General features: G+C 38.9%; 1 protein-coding gene across 10 annotated transcripts in view; it reads left to right on the top strand.

Annotated features, from left to right (window-relative positions):
- The window catches only part of ARHGAP24 (Rho GTPase activating protein 24), a 523,018-nt gene that overhangs the window by 248,951 nt on the left and 257,882 nt on the right, over window positions 1-16,185 (top strand). For all 10 annotated transcript variants that reach the window (XM_014545980.1, XM_005874103.2, XM_014545976.1 and 7 more), the window contains exon 3: window positions 8,167-8,254. In XM_014545980.1, coding sequence (XP_014401466.1) covers window positions 8,167-8,254 — 88 coding nt within the window. The remainder of the gene's footprint in view (window positions 1-8,166; window positions 8,255-16,185) is intronic.

Below are 16,185 nucleotides of genomic sequence, written 5' to 3'. Positions count from 1 at the left end.
GTGACAGGGGGCAGCGCCCCAACCCCCTGATTGGCCCTGCTCTGTGCGTGACAGGGGGCAGCGCCCCAACCCCCTGATTGGCCCTGCTCTGTGCGTGACAGGGGGCAGCGCCCCAACCCCCTGATTGGCCCTGCTCTGTGCGTGACAGGGGGTGGCGCCGCAACCTCCCCATCGACCCTGCCTTGAGTGTGACAGGGGGCGGTGCCCCAACCCCCCAATCGGCCCTACCCTGAGCGTGACTGAGGGTGGCATCGCAACCTCCGGATCCGCCCTGCTCTGTGCATGACGGGGCGGCGCCCCAACTCCCCAATCGGTCCTGCTTTGAGCCTGACCAGGGGCTGCACCTAGGGATTGGGCCTGCCCTCTGCCACCCGGGAGCAGGCCTAAGCCAGCAGGTCGTTATTTCCCAAGGGGTCCCAGACTGCGAGAGGGCACAGGCCGGGCTGGGGGACCCCCCACCCCCCCGAGTGCACAAATTTTTGTGCACCGGGCCTCTAGTATAATATAAAACACCTGATATGATGGTGATGGATTTTCAGTGATGGACATCTGACTTGTTCCAAATCTTGCCTTTTAAACAATTCTGTTTTAATGAAAATAAACTTTGAAATAAACCATTTCCTATATGTGTGGGTGTGATAAATATTGCCAAATTACCCTCTATAAGAATTTAGCTTTGGATGCTGAATGCACAATACAGTATACAGATGGTGTATTATAGAACTGTACACTTGAAACCTTTATAATTTTATTGATCAATGTCACCCAAATACATTCAATAAAAATATTTAGAAAGAATTACTTTGCCCTTGTACTACCAATGTATGAAAGTTCTGTTTTCTTACCAACAGAATATGTTGTCAAACTTACAGAATTTTGCAAGAGCATGTTATCTTTCCACAAATAAATATCACATTGCATTTGCAATTCCAGCAACAAATTTTAAGAATTACATCAAACATAATTGACTGTAAGTCACAGAAGTAGAGGAATACCAAGAAAAATAGGTGAACCATAAGGCAAAGGAGAGATTGTTTTTTTAAAAGAAGCTCAGCATGTCCAAACCAGCTGTGCAATTAAGTCTTAAGTTGCCTTCTTTCTGCTAATGACTTTGTTCTCCCAGTTACACTTTCTAATTTTAAAAGTCAACTGTAGGGAAAATTATCAAAGTAACTATAAAATAATTTTACTAGGTTGTAAAAAACTTTCCAAGGTCATTTTATTCAGTATCCCCCATTGTTTTGGTATTATAGATTTAACTATTGTACAGTTTCTTCCAAGGTTAAACTTAGGTCCTTTTCACTTTAGTTTTTGAAAACACGAAGGGCCTACTAATTAATTAGGATAAAGGATTTAAATGGGGCTATTCTAATTATCATCAATTTTCTGTTCTATTGATAATGGCTTATTATACCCTTCTCCTTAAGGTCCAGGTTTTCCCCTAACAAATATTATTATATAGCTACTAGAGGCCTGGTGCACGAAATTCATGCAAGAGTTAGCCTTCCTTCCCCCGGCTACAGCACCAGTTTCCCTCTGGCACCCGGACCCAGGCTTTTCTCTGGATCCAGCTTCATCTGGAATGATGTCCGGTCTAATTAGCATATTAACCTTTTATTATTATTTTTTAAATATATTTTATTGATTTTTTACAGAGAGGAAGGGAGAAGGATAGAGAGTTACAAACATTGATGAGAGAGAAACATCAATCAGCTGCCTCCTGCACACCTCCTATTGGAAATGTGCCCGCAAACAAGGTACATGCCCTTGACCGGGAATCGAACCTGGGACCTTTCAGTCCACAGGCCACTGCTCAGTCCACTGAGCCAAAACGGTTAGGGCACCCTTTTATTAATATAGATGACTTTCCCCTCTTCGTATCTTATAACAAGACATAAACTGCAAAAACAATTTTCTTGTTGTTTTCTCTCCTACTGCCATAGACTTTGAATCTTTGGCATTTACCATTCCCTGAGCAGCTGACCTTTCATATTCTAGTTGAGAAATAATAAGTGTTATCAAATGGCATGTATTATTGGATACCAAATACAAGGTCAAGGGCCCAGTAATTGATTGAGAAAGATTATCAAGTGAGCTCAGTTCTCTCCAAATGACTCCTAACCTTGCCCCGGGTCTTTTGTCCAGGATGAGAATGTGACACTTGGTTGGATTCATTTCTCCTACTGAGAGTTGAGGATCGGGTGAGGAGGGATTTTCCTTGGCTACAACCTATTTGAGTCCCTTGAATAATGTGGATTCTTCCCAAAAATCATTGGCTAAGTCAAAGTTAGAGCCACTCACCAGCACTTGAGAATGAGCAGTGAACTCCTTTTAAAGCCTCAGCTGTTTACAGGCTTCTCCCAAGGGGTCACTGAAGGGTTTGTTTCAAAATATGTTGTATTTATATTAGTTTTCTTTGACTGCTGCAGCAAATTACCACAAACTTAGTGGTTTAAAAACAACAGACATTTACTCTTTTTAAAAATTTTATCTTTATTATTAAAAGTGTTATAGATGTTCCTTTTTCCCTCTACTGACCCTCTGTACCCCCCACCTACCCCCCTAGCCCTTCACAGCACTATTGTCTGTGTCCATGGGTAATACATATATGCATATAAGTCCTTTGTTTGATCTCTTCCTGCCCCGCCCCCTTCCCTCTGAGATTCTTCAATCTTCACTCTTTGAAATTAATTCTCAGTTCTGTATGTTGGAAGTTCAAAATCAAGGTGTAGGTAGGCCCATACTCCCTTCAGAGGCTCTAGGAGGGAACTACTTTGGCTTTGTGACTGCCAGCATTTCCTGGCCTGAGACCGTCATTCCAACTTTTGCCTCCATTTCCATTTTGCCCTCTCCTCTGCGTGTTGCATCGTCTCCCCATCTCTCTGTCATAGGGCTCTTGTGACTGGATTTAAGGTCTACCCAGATAATCCAGGATAACTCTGTCAGAATCCTTAATTTAATCATGTCTGCAGAGGCCTTTTTTCCTGATAAGATAACATTTATAGGTTCCAGGGATCAGGACTTGATATCTATGGGTGGCCATTACTCAGAGTACTGGGCTATATTTAGACATTTTCTAGAACTGCCTTCCACAGTCTTTATTTCAAGGCAGAAGCCTAATTTTGAGATGACGAAATGCCCCATCCAACCTTGCCTCCTTCTGTCATTTTTATTTGCTTTAAAAATATATTCGTATGTTTTTATTATTAAACAAGTAATAGGTGCTCATTATTGAAATTTAAAAAAAGAATAGGAGAAACTTAGCAAAATAAAACTATGACCTGGCTATTCAAGCAAGCTTAACCTACATTAACAGTTTCATTTTTCCTAAGTATTTGGCATTCTCAACATATAATACCTATTACGTATATGGTTGATGGATAAACCAATAAGTGAATAAACCAATAAATCACATTATAGCTTCCTCTCACATAAGGAATACACAGGCTTAGGAAGGGAGTTTGGGTCAAATTGTATCTCTGTGCTTTACCAGCTGCAGCTATTCAACTTATTTATGCTTCAGCACTCCTTCTGTAAAATAGTTATAATCGTCCCTTCACATAGGGTTCAGAAGATAACAGTGTACAGCACAGTCCTGGCACATTGTAATTCTCAGTAGAAATTGGCTGTGATGATCCAAGACAGAAAAGGGGGATTTCACTCTGAAGGGAAGAATGTGGAGTATAAATTGTTGGGGGGATGGATTTTGTATCAACATTTGAGTGTTGTTTTTTCCCCCAATTGCAATCTTTCAAAATGGCATGGGACACCTTAAGAAAGGAAATAAGAGATGGTTTGAGCAAGTTCAGAATGCCTTCTGTATTACAGAGATTCATATGTTAGATAAGCCTGAGAAAGGTAATTTCTAAGGTCTCTACAAATTTTGAGTGTGATTATAGAAATTTGGTTTTAGAATAATAATCCCTTCCTTTCCCATATATCTAATCTGTTTTTTCCTCCACAGTCAAGGAATTTGCCCATTTTCCAAGGAGTCAAAAACATGTAGTCAAATAGAAGTGACTTAAATGTAGCTAGAATGGTGGTGATTATGTTCCCAGGGAAACTGTTAGCGCAGAAGGACTCTGGAAGGAATTTCATGTACTTCTGTTCTGTCCAGAGGGAGAGTTCACAGGGGGTACAGGATCCTTGTGTATGAAAATAAGCGTTAAAAGCTTTTAAATAATTTCATCCAAACACTGTACATACTTTTCTCCATCACAATTAGTGGCATTCTGTTAGCTTCTTAGGATCTGAACATATGTAATATTATGCAAATATTGTTTTAAAATTAAATTGAACCCAGAATGACAAATGCTTCGCAAGTGCTAAGTTTGCAGTTTATAATAAAAAAAACAGCAAAATGAGACATCTCTATAGAGAGTTTATTTCTATTTATTCAGAAATAACTTCATGCTATTATGTCTGTCATTGTTAATTTAAATAACAGTTGGACAACGTTATGTGTATTACTTGCTCTTATGTGTTTTATTAGCTGAGGAAAAAATAGTACATTGCAAAGTTTGCACATGATATAAATATCATGCTATTTTCTCTAAAAGACAGCTTAAATCAATGTTTAGGTTAGTATTCCCAGTTTGCACACCAGAATTACTTTGGTTAATTCAGAAATTATACCAATTTGCAAGTTTCCCCTCTCTTGTCTTTCTGGCAGCATCCCAGGTATGAGAGTAAATAATTTCAGAGGGCAAGAAGAAACTTGGTAACTATAAAACTTCAAACTCTTTTCAATAGCAGTCATTGGTTAGAAATAGGAACATAAATTGGGTTAATACTTAAAGATAAAATCCTTAAAGCAGCTTGCATTCATTTGTTCCTTCCCTTTTTTGTTCAAACAAATAGGTTAGGAGTTCTCAATGCCAGGCTTTTTGTTAGGTGGTCCGTGAGCTGTATTTTCCTCCTCTATAAAGTGAGAAATACCTATGCCACAGAGTCACTGAGTGAATTAATGATGTAATGGCATACTCATTTGTTTAACAATGAGTAACATTAGCAATCACCACTATCAACATCGTTATGCTATGCTATATATTATTATGGTTGTTAATTAGAAGTTTGTTTGTTTTGATTAGTCTAGCCTTGCAAACATGATGGTCAGTAAAAATCGACTTCAAAATTTCTAATTAGTTTACTCAACTAGATGATAATACTAGCGGATGTGTATAGAATCTATACACATAGAATCGTCTCATCATTTGGGGGTTAGAATCGCATCATCATTTGGGGGTTAGAAAAAATGTGGGCTATACACATAGAATCGTCTCATCATTTGGGGGTTAGAAAAAATGTGGGTCTAAAATATCTTTGAGCCTTCTGGAATATAAGAAATATGTTTTTTGTCAGTATTAAAAATACTAAAAAACCTTTTGTCAGCTAAAAATAATCTGTATCAGGCATTTTTCTGCAAACTACATGGGTATTAGTCTGTTCACACTTATGAAGTAGGTTCTACCTTTATCCCAATTTAAGGATGAAGAGCCTGCGGAATAGAGAGGATGGGTATCTTGCCTGAAGTTACTTCACCAATGGGTGTAGAGTGGGAATCTGAGCCTAGACAGCTCAGCTCCAGAATAGATTTACTGAACACAAACTTCATCATGATTGGTTGATTATTAAGTGGCCAGAGCTCTTCCATAATCATATGTAATGTGTTTTTGTTTCATATTGGGGGCTTATCTGTATTTTTTTTTCAGTTTTCTGCCTTCCCTGAGTGATTTTAAAATCCAGAAATGCAAGAAAGGGCATTGTTGGACTTTCTCACTATTATAGTCTCTGTGCCTCGGATAAGGCCTGGCGCATACTAGGTGTTGTTTAATAAAAATTTGTTGAATAGATTAATGAAATTGTTTGCGACAAAGAAAAAAATCAAACCAACTTACATAACTCAAATAAACATGGTTGAATAATATTTATTTCACCTTGCCCTCATTTTATTAAACATCAGTCTATTTGCATTATAAATATGCATATTTTAATGTATATTTTTATATAAGCTCAGACTTCACCTAGTTCCAAGTGATGCTCATAATCATTGTTCACGCTGGAAAGAATATCTCATCATTGTGCTTATGCAACTGATACAGCTACTGCACATGAATACATTTTCCAATCCAAATGTCAGAGAATAAGATCACTCTGCTTATTTTCAACATCATCTAGCCTTACCCCCAAGTCCTGTGGTTTTGGTTCGGTGATCTGACACTAACTAGAGATGAGTTTCTTTTCTAGTAGCAATGTTAGCTGAAAACAAAATACTAGTGTGGTTTGAATTCTGTTTCTTTTGCCAACTCTTAGCTGTCAAAGTATAAAATAATTTGTTTAACATAGTATCCCATTTTCAAACTTTAAAGATTCTTTACAAAAAGGAATAGTCCCCAGGAGGGATAGAAATAAGTATGATTTCATTTTTGAATATGCTGATTAATTCTTGACATGTAATTATCGCCATATGTATTGAATTCTTATGATAAAGTTTACATCCCTTTTTATTCCTGAGTTTCTTCATTCTGATCATTTGTCGTGAGGCATATTGAACATCATGGGGTAATCTGCTCTTTCTTAGAAAACACAGCGTACTTGTTCCCTGGCTATTTGTCACTTATGATCCCAGCAAGAAATTGATGTCTCCACCTCAAAAGTAGTAATTGGAGGGTTTGTGACAAAGTGTTGCAAAGGTTAATAGAAACTAACAGACAGTGAAAAACATCCTGGGGCTAAAAACAGGGAGGAACCCATTACCACTCTTAGCTCTACAGGAACCTTAAGGAGCCTACAAGTTTAAGGATATGTGGACTAAGGCAGCTGCCCAGGGAACTAGGGCCAAATTGCTGCCTCACATGGAGAAGACAAGTCAATAATTATCTTGTCTTCTGACCTCCTGCTATGGCCTGTCAAACCCAACCTGCAGCCTGTTTTTTTGGAATTTATAAAGAGTTGTCTCCTGAGGTACAGAATAGAGCGATAAGTGGAGGGAAGATCTGGTGGCCTGGGAGGGGGCGGAGCGTGCAGGAGAATTGTTTATTCAGGAGAGTGGCTTGAATTTACTTTATAAAACACATGTACAGTTTAATATCCCAAGCAGAGCCAAAAGGCATAAAATTAAACAGGAGACATATAGACACACATATTCACATACCTGCATGCATAAATGAATATTGTATCTACCTGGAAGGTTAGATGCTATGTTCTAAAACTAAGTTAAATCACAAATTTAATTACTTCACAAGATCATTTAATTAAGTAAAATAAACTTGTAATTGAAAAAACTGATCTTATCACTTTTTATAGAAATCATATAGATTTCAAACCTATATATAAAAGAAAGGTCTTAATTATGCTGAATATTTGCAATGTATTTAGTAATTTTAAAAAATCATTGAAAAATACCAAGAAGCCATGGAAAGTAGGTGCTTCAAGAAAGCATGGTTAATAGTGCTGAAAGCTCCTGGGAAGTCAAGTTCACTGATGATTGAAAATTGTCAAGCATGAAGCTTGTAAGAATCATGTAATTGGAATTATGGGTGCACAAACTAGAGTACAGTGGATACATACAAGGATATAGATTCAGTGTAGATAACTATGCTAGGCAAGGGGATAAAAAGATGATAGCTGGAGGGGGAGCTGGAGTCTAAATTATTTAATAGGATAAACTTTTAGACATGTCTCAGAACCATGAGAATGATCCGCTAAAGAGAGAGAAATTTAACAGAAAAGAGAACGGATAATTAAGAGAAAGCTATGGTAACATTGACTAAGTTATTTATTATCTCTGCCTTGGTTTTCACAACTATAGGTGGGGAAAATATACCTACCTCGTAAGATTATTCTAACAATTAATATGTTGATAGAATATTTAGTAAAAATTTTGGCATGCAGAAATGCATTTAATACATTGGTGCTTAAAATGGATCTGGTACCTAACACTATCTCATACATATTAGATGGTCAACAAGAATTTGTTATATGTTGAATGAATATGATTCTGTTACATGATTTTTGATTAGTTGGGAATATAAATGAGTCAGGTGCATGTTATGATACACTAGTTATAGATGCACCTTGACTATTCACTGATGATGATTATGATGATGATACTGTTTAATATTTGCCAACTGATGATGTTGATGTTTGGGGCATTTGTGTTCACAGGGTGCCATTTTTCTGCCTGGAAATAAAGTCCTGGAACATCCCTGCAATGAAGAGAGTCCAGGGAAATTCCTTTTTGAAGTAGTTCCAGGTAAGATGGTTTTCTGGTTTGATTGCATTATTGCTGTTCCATATTGGTAAAGGTGAAAACAAGTCAGACAGCCTTTATGATTGAAAATTGTCAAGCATGAAGAGAACATTAATTTGAGGAGGCAAGTATCAAATTTGGTTCCTATTTACAGAGATAATGACTCAAGGCTTCTACACTTGATACAAATGAACGTTAGCATGCGCGCACACATACAAAAACACATGGCCACATGATTATTGGATATCCATCTGTCCACAGACTCCAGAGTGACCAGAAGTCAAGACACAACATCGCTAAGACACTATTGGAGACAAGTTTCTTGCAATATGAAAATTTTAGCAAGGTATTTTAGGTAGACTGCATTGTCCAGCTGATTTACTGCCATAATTTCCTCATAAAATGACATTGTAAAGAAGCCTTTGCTATAAAAACAAAAGAAAGGAAAAAACCTCCTTCAACAACTAACAAAATGTTGCAGTTCTGTACCTCAACTTTGTTCCCAACCAACCACTTCCATATGTTTGGCTTGTAAAGTTGAGGATGCCTCTGCCAAGTTATCAGATCCTGCAGTTAAATTTCTTCAACATCTGTTCATTTTATTTTCTAGTCATCTTCATTCATCCTTCTCAGAGTACCTGGTTTTCACTTAAACCTTTAACTCACCCAGCAACAATTTCTTCAAGGCCATCAGCTACTTTTTGGATGAGTTTTTTAGCCCTTCCTTAATCCTTAATGTAAGAAAAAGAGAGGGATGTACTTTTTATAGCATTGGCTCTGAGTGACCCAGTTAATGTGTTATTGACATTGATTTACTCATAGTCTAGGGGTGAGTTTTAATTTATTTGGGTGACTAATATGTAATGCATATCAATAAAGCTGGCATAGAGGCAGTCAACAAAATATTTCCCCCAGATTTATAAATGTTGGGAATCTAAAATGTGAAAGCATATTTTTCTCCTCAATGAAAACAGCTGTAGCATTGAGTTCATCTGGCTCACAGTGGAATCCATGACTAAATGTTAATTAATGCAGCTGAAGTGCAGAAAGGTTAGTCAGATGCATTGTGTTACTTGTTTCCCTCCAAGGAGAACATATTGCAAGAAACCTGAATCTTGTTTGCCCTATTAAGAGCTTTTTTATACTGACTTCTTAGTGGAATACTCTGCATGGAACCAAATTCCAGATGTTGCAAAGTCTTTGAAGTATCAGTAGTGGAAATTTCTTTCCCTATTTATCCTCAAACATTAGGGCCCGTTGGCTTTTAAATGAGCCTGGTATTAAACTGACAGCTTTGGCTCTTTATCTCCAATATAATTCTAAAGGTCTACTACTGTGTAGAGATTCTATCTTTCTATTGTTCTGATGTAATATAAATGGATATTGTCAAGACTTCTAGAGACAGCTGTGTCTTCGAGCTCAGGAAGTCACGAAACCTTCCCTCCAAGATTGCTGTTCTAGGGCATGTGTTGCATATGCAGTGCACATGAAATAATGGCTTTTGATGAGCAAAGCTTAAGAAGCTCAAGACTCTATGATGTGGAATCTGAAGGTTGTTCTTTCAAAACAAATGAGCCCAGAGCTCATTTGAAAAGATGCTTCCTGAATCATTAGTTCAATATGTGTAGCTTCTAAATTAGGATTTATAATTCTGAAGTGACAAGAGAATTGTGTCAGATGTTTCTTTGAAGAGGGATTTGGAAAATCACAGTGAGAATTCAGTGTCTGCGCCATTAATCTTGGTCATTGGGCGTTTATTGGTGGGCCCCTGACATCAGGATGGAATTTCAGGCAAATGCTACTGTATTTGTATGAAATGTGGGGATCTGTATCACATGATTTTTATCAATTTTTGCAAAATCAGGATTACTCAGGAATAGAATGACATGGTTTCTTTTTGCAAATGGGAATGACAAGATGATATTTTCTGAGATTTCCAATTGTGAAATAGTTTGACGAGGGGAGCCTGTGAAGTGCAATAGTGATTTCTTTTATCAGAAAGGATAGGAGACAGGAAAGATGGTGAAAATGTGGTCATTGCCATATACAGAATCCTCTTCATACTGAAGGCGTATCGTCATAACACATACTTATTCTACATTGCTTTCTCTGTGAAATTCTCTTGATCACCACTTCTAAAAACCCATGCAGCAGATGATGCTTACAGAACCAGCACTATTCCGTCTCTATGGACATGCACCTTAGGCCCAACTACCCAAGGGATAGCCATTAATAGGATACCTTAATCCCATATGCCTATAATGGTATCTAAAAAACTGGTAATAGCCTCCAGGAAGCCCTTTGACAAATATTCTAGTACTATGTACATACACATTTGTGTGAGTTTGTGTGTGTGTGTGTGTGTGTGTGTGTACAAGCAGGGTAGGCAAATATAGGTTTATAGTTGTTCATATGGAAGAAGACATGCAGGTTATGATTATTACAATAGCTTTATTTTTTTAATATATTTTTATTGATTTCAGAGAGGAAAGGAGAGGGAGAAAGAGAAAAATCAATGATAAGAGATAATCATTGATTGGTTGCCTCCTGCACACTGGGGATTGAGCTCACAATCTGGGCATGTACCCTGACTTGTAACTGAACTGTGACCTCCTGGTTCATAGGTCGACATTCAACCTCTGAGCCATGCAGGTCAGACTACAATAGCTTTATTAATACTGTGCTTCACATACTCACAACTGTAAACCTACTTTTGCCCCACCCTATATATATATAGAGAGAAAGAGAGTTTATGACATGTGTATATATCTTTATAGTCCCAGATCTTTGTTTTGTTTTTGCTTTAGTCCGAAATATCTTACAATATTAAGCAATCATGTGCAAATAAGAAAACAAGATGTTTCAATAGAATTGGGCAACTTACTACAATTCTATGAGGCAGGCTATATTATTTATTACTTTGGGTAGTATATTTCTGTACAGGCTTTAAGCTTTTGTAAAAACCTACCTGAAAAAAATCCACCATAATTTAGGATTAATTTTTTATAGATTTGCTGTCTCATAAAATGAATTATCTAGTAATAATGCCATGATTTAAAGCATTTTACTTCAATTTTTTTCCATTTCTCTACTTGTTATTCAAAAAGCAGGTGTTAGCCAAATTGGCGTATTTGAATACTTCGCTGTCTGACATGCCAAATTTTAGACTGGATTACATTTTATGGCCAAGTGCTAAGTTTTTGGGAAATGTGGTTGAGAAAAGAATGTTGGCAGCCCTTTAATGTATAGTGCTCAAAGAAAGAGCTTTGCTTCTCTCAAAATGTGTACTGTGGAAGTTTTTCTTGTGATGTTTAAAAAATTAACAGAATAATTAATGTAATGATGATGCCTTAACTTTCTCAGAAGAATAGTCTGTCACACGGAGAAAAGGCAATCGTGGTTCAAAGACAGACAGAGACCGGTAGAGAGAGACAAGGGAGTATGTGCTCCAAGGAGTTAGGAACCACACCTTTCTCCCTCATTACTTCATCCCTAACACCTAATACAGCATAATGCAAGGTGCGGAAAAAGGTTGAAGTGTATGTATCTACCAGGTTTATGGAGGAATCTCCATCATATGAATGTTGTTTTTTGTTGTCGTTGTTGATTGGCTACCACTACTGTCAACTCGGTGATGCTGATCTCTTACCTTCTGCTGTGTGGGATTTTTCCATCCCCTGGTGCAGCTAAGACCTCTGTGGCTCTCATGGCTGAAGTGGTGGGCAGCTTCTCACGTTCCTTTTCCCACTTCTCTGCCTTCCTCTCTGATAATGATACTGAGAGAAAGATGGAAGAAGGTAATCTTCCTACCCAAACGCTTCTGCAGGGATAGAGCTCCTTTGCACTGCCTGCTTAGTACACGTCGCCCCAAATGCTGACTCTCTCACGGAGTGCAGTTGGGGATTTTTCAACATCCCTAGAATTGGAGATGCACCTCATATGGTAGGATGTTCTGTCTTGGGAATGATCTTGTTGGATGGGACAGCAACAAAGGGGCTCAAAGGCCAGCTGCTTTCCTTGTGCTACTCAGCTACCAGGAGTCCCATTACCTGCCAAGTAAGAGCAGTGCAGGCTGTTTCGCTGCTGCTCCTCACTGCACCCGCCACCTTGCCCCTGTCTCCATGGAGAATCCATGGAGAGTGAGCTTCAGACCCAGTGGGTTCAGTGGCTTGCCAACCTTCACGTAAGTCTTCAGCTTGGAGAAGTGGTGGGTGACCATTCTAGCACACTTCTCTCATGATTTTCTGATTTGTTCTGATGGTTGGGAGAAATTCTTTTCCTCCTCGTCAAAAAAAAAATAGTGTTTATCTTGAAAACTGTTGTCTCCAAGCAGCACTTTCTCTTTTCTAGTCTTCCTCTTGTACTAGTCAGGGACAGGCAAATGGGGTTTGGGTTTCTTTGAAATGCCTTCTCTCTATAAACCCTGTAGGGAAGTGGCTTGGCACAACTTCCATTGTTCTTTACAAGTTGGAATGTTAGTTTTTAGCACTTTTTTATTCATATTTAGATCTTACTAATTCCAGGGTAATGGAAAGACATTTTTAAATAATCTATAGCTATCTAAAATCTTCGTCTGGATTCTGGGGAAGCACATTCTGATGGAGAGTTATGAACACATGTTTATTGGGGAGTGCTCTCTGAAGATACTTCATCTGTGAGGAAGTGAGGAAAGCAGGGTGGGCAGAGGGAGAGGCTGTCCCATGACATCATTGCAACGAAGTCTCAGCTGATGGTATGGGGAGCCCTGGAGCTGGGTTGCCCCTCAGAGTTGGTTCTAAAGTGAGGGACCAGACCTGTTTCCTGGCATCAGCTGGCCAGCCATTGATTGGAAAGAGGGGAGACAAATAAACTGGGGTGAAGTAGTATCCTGTTGCAGGATACTATAGAACAGTTCCATTAGTGCCTCTGTGAGCCACCAGCAGTCAATATCTCAGCTTCTGGGATTTATTGCATTAAATATCCATTATAGCACCTACAGCTTATCTGTATCCCAGGCAAGTCCTGGCTCTTTGCATGAATCACTTTATTTAACCTTTACTACAATTCTTGGAGGCAGCCTATTGTATTATTTCCATTCCCAAATAAAGAAACTGAGGCACAGAGAAGTAATTTGATCAAGGTAAAACAGCTAACTCCAGCTAGAATAATTGCATTAAATATCCATTATAGCACCTACAGCTTATCTGTATCCCAGGCAAGTCCTGGCTCTTTGCATGAATCACTTTATTTAACCTTTACTACAATTCTTGGAGGCAGCCTATTGTATTATTTCCATTCCCAAATAAAGAAACTGAGGCACAGAGAAGTAATTTGATCAAGGTAAAACAGCTAACTCCAGCTAGTAAATGTATATGCGTGTGTGTGTGTGTGTGTGTGTGTATGCATGCATCACTGATTTACCTTTCCCAAGGTAAAGCTCCCAGAAATTAAGCTAAAGTTTTATATATATAATCTGACTTCAAAATATGAGGTATTAGAATTTTGAGCATAGTTTGTGAAATATGAATATGTGAATATTTTTGTTATTCTTAGTTGAAATGGATATACTTGAATCTCTTCTTAACTTCTCCATTAAGAATGAGAGTTTTAGCCCTAACTGGTTTGGCTCAGTGGATAGAGCGTCGGCCTGCAGACTGAAGGGCCCCAGGTTCGATTCCAGCTAAGGGCATGTACCTTGGTTGCAGGCACATCCCCAGTAGGAGGTGTGCAGGAGGCAGCTGATCGATGTTTATAACTCTCTATCCCTCTCCCTTCCTCTCTGTGAAAAATCAATAAAATTATATATTAAAAAAAAAAGAGAGTTTCAGCACTTGAAGTGAGACTAGGCATTTTCATTTATTTGCAGTTATTTTTAGGTTTATGCCTATCATTACAATAGGCACTGGATAAAGATGCCCATTCATAGTGCTTCTGAATGTATGTTCTAAAGCCAAACTATACTGTCATGAAAAAGTGCGGAGAGAAATATACTTATCCACAGTGTCCTTACTTACATGTGAATAACTATGCCAAAGGAAGAATCTACACCTGTAATTTTTCCCTGCAAAAAAACTGATACACTGGGGTTCACTTCTCTTCATTACAGAACTCACGTTGCAGAAACCATCTCAGCTTCATCACCAACTTGCTCCACACACTGGCCAAGTTATCACTCACTATCTAGCCAGCAGCAGACACACCTGCTGGCAATCAGTCCACTGACTTGCATAGATATTATCCAAGCAGAGACCCATTATGAGTTTCAAAAGCAATTACCAATATTACAAACTCTCAAAACCCCATTGTGCCCAGTGCCCCAAATCAGTAAGAACTAGAACTTGGAGGTTTTCTCATCCTCTTCCTTCTCCCAAGGAAAGAAAAGAGGAACACACAAGAAAATAGGATGAGGGGTAAAATGTTGGCTATAGAAACAAAGAAAAAAAAGGAATTTTGAAGGGTATTCTAAAGTGATTTTCATCTGCCTGGAAATGAAATTAAGCCCTTCAAAAAAAGTGAAGGTGTCATTTTCCCCACCATTACCCATGACTACACTAATAATTTTCAATAACCTCAGACATTTGCATATTGCTGCTGTAAATTTCACTAACATTTCTTTCATTCTAATTATTTTCCAGAAGAATTTTTAGGAGCTAAATGAAAGGTTAGAGAACGTGGATGTCTTTATCTGTCTATCTAGCTTTCTCTATATGTAGCTCGTTATCTCTATTTCCTTTGCATCTATTTATTTCATCTACATACACACATGTCTAATATGACAATTTTTCTATTATTGATAATTCCATGCTATATTATTCATCAGTTTTTACTTTTACCTCTCAGATTCAGTTTTCTCCTGGTCCTATGATTATAATTCTACAGACCTATTTTATGCATTTACAAAAGAACTCCCTAGACAGAACATTTTATATGTCTGGAGACTGTAAAATTTTTAATTTCCCAAAACCTGAAGTGAATTAGATGGTCAGTGCAGCTGTGCTATATAATAGACCAATATTTGTGTTTTTGAGATAATGATGTTACAACAGCAGTTAAAATTTATCATCCACGTCTGTATTTGCAACTTCTTCTAGGATGAACAAATAAAGTCATTGGATATATTAATTTTCTGTCACTTAAAAATGTAAACCAGGCCTTGGGTGGTGTTGCTCAGTGGTTAGAAATTAACCCACACATCACAGAGTTGTGGGTTTGATTCCTGGTCAAGAGCATGTCCCTGAGTTGCAAATTCAATTCCCAGCCCCAAACTGGGTGTGCACCATGTTTCTCTCTCTCCCTCCCCTCCCCCTCTCTCTTTCTCCCTCTCTCCCTCCCTTCCTCCCTCCCTCCCATCCATCTACACTAATAAAAGACAAAGATGTTAATTGACCGCAACTTCGCTATGCCTAAGCCATGCCCACCAGCCAATCAGAGCGACTATATGCAAATTAACCCAACCAAGATGGCGGCCAGCAGCCACGGAGCTGGAGCAAGCAGGAGGCTTGGTTGCCCCGGCGATGGAGGAAGCCAAGCTTCCCGCCTGCCAGCACTGAGCTCCACTCAAAGCAACAAAGTTTCAATTATAGAAGGTAAATAAACCCCAGATACCTGCTTTCAGCTGGCTGTGGTCACAGAGCTAGAGCGAGCAGGAGGCTTGGGTTGCCCCTGGTGATGGAGGAAGACAAGCTTCCCTCTCGCCCCCCCTGTCCAGCTCTGAGCTCCTCTCAAGGCTACAAAATTTCAATTATAGAAGGTAAATAAATCCCAGAATAAAAACAAAGATAAAAAGGAGAGGCTGGGAGCTTCCGTCACTGGAGGCGGGCTTGGCCAGCCTAAAAACGGCCCTCAGCCCCTCACCCACACTGGCCAGGCACCCCAGTGGGGACCCCCACTCTAAAGGGGGTGTGACCAGCCTGCAAACAGCCATCAGCCCCTCACCCAGGCTGGCCAGGCACCCC

The sequence above is a fragment of the Myotis brandtii genome, unplaced genomic scaffold (assembly GCF_000412655.1).
Source record: "Myotis brandtii unplaced genomic scaffold, ASM41265v1 scaffold424, whole genome shotgun sequence".
Lineage (NCBI taxonomy): Eukaryota > Metazoa > Chordata > Mammalia > Chiroptera > Vespertilionidae > Myotis > Myotis brandtii.
This window is presented reverse-complemented; position numbering and strand designations above follow the sequence as displayed.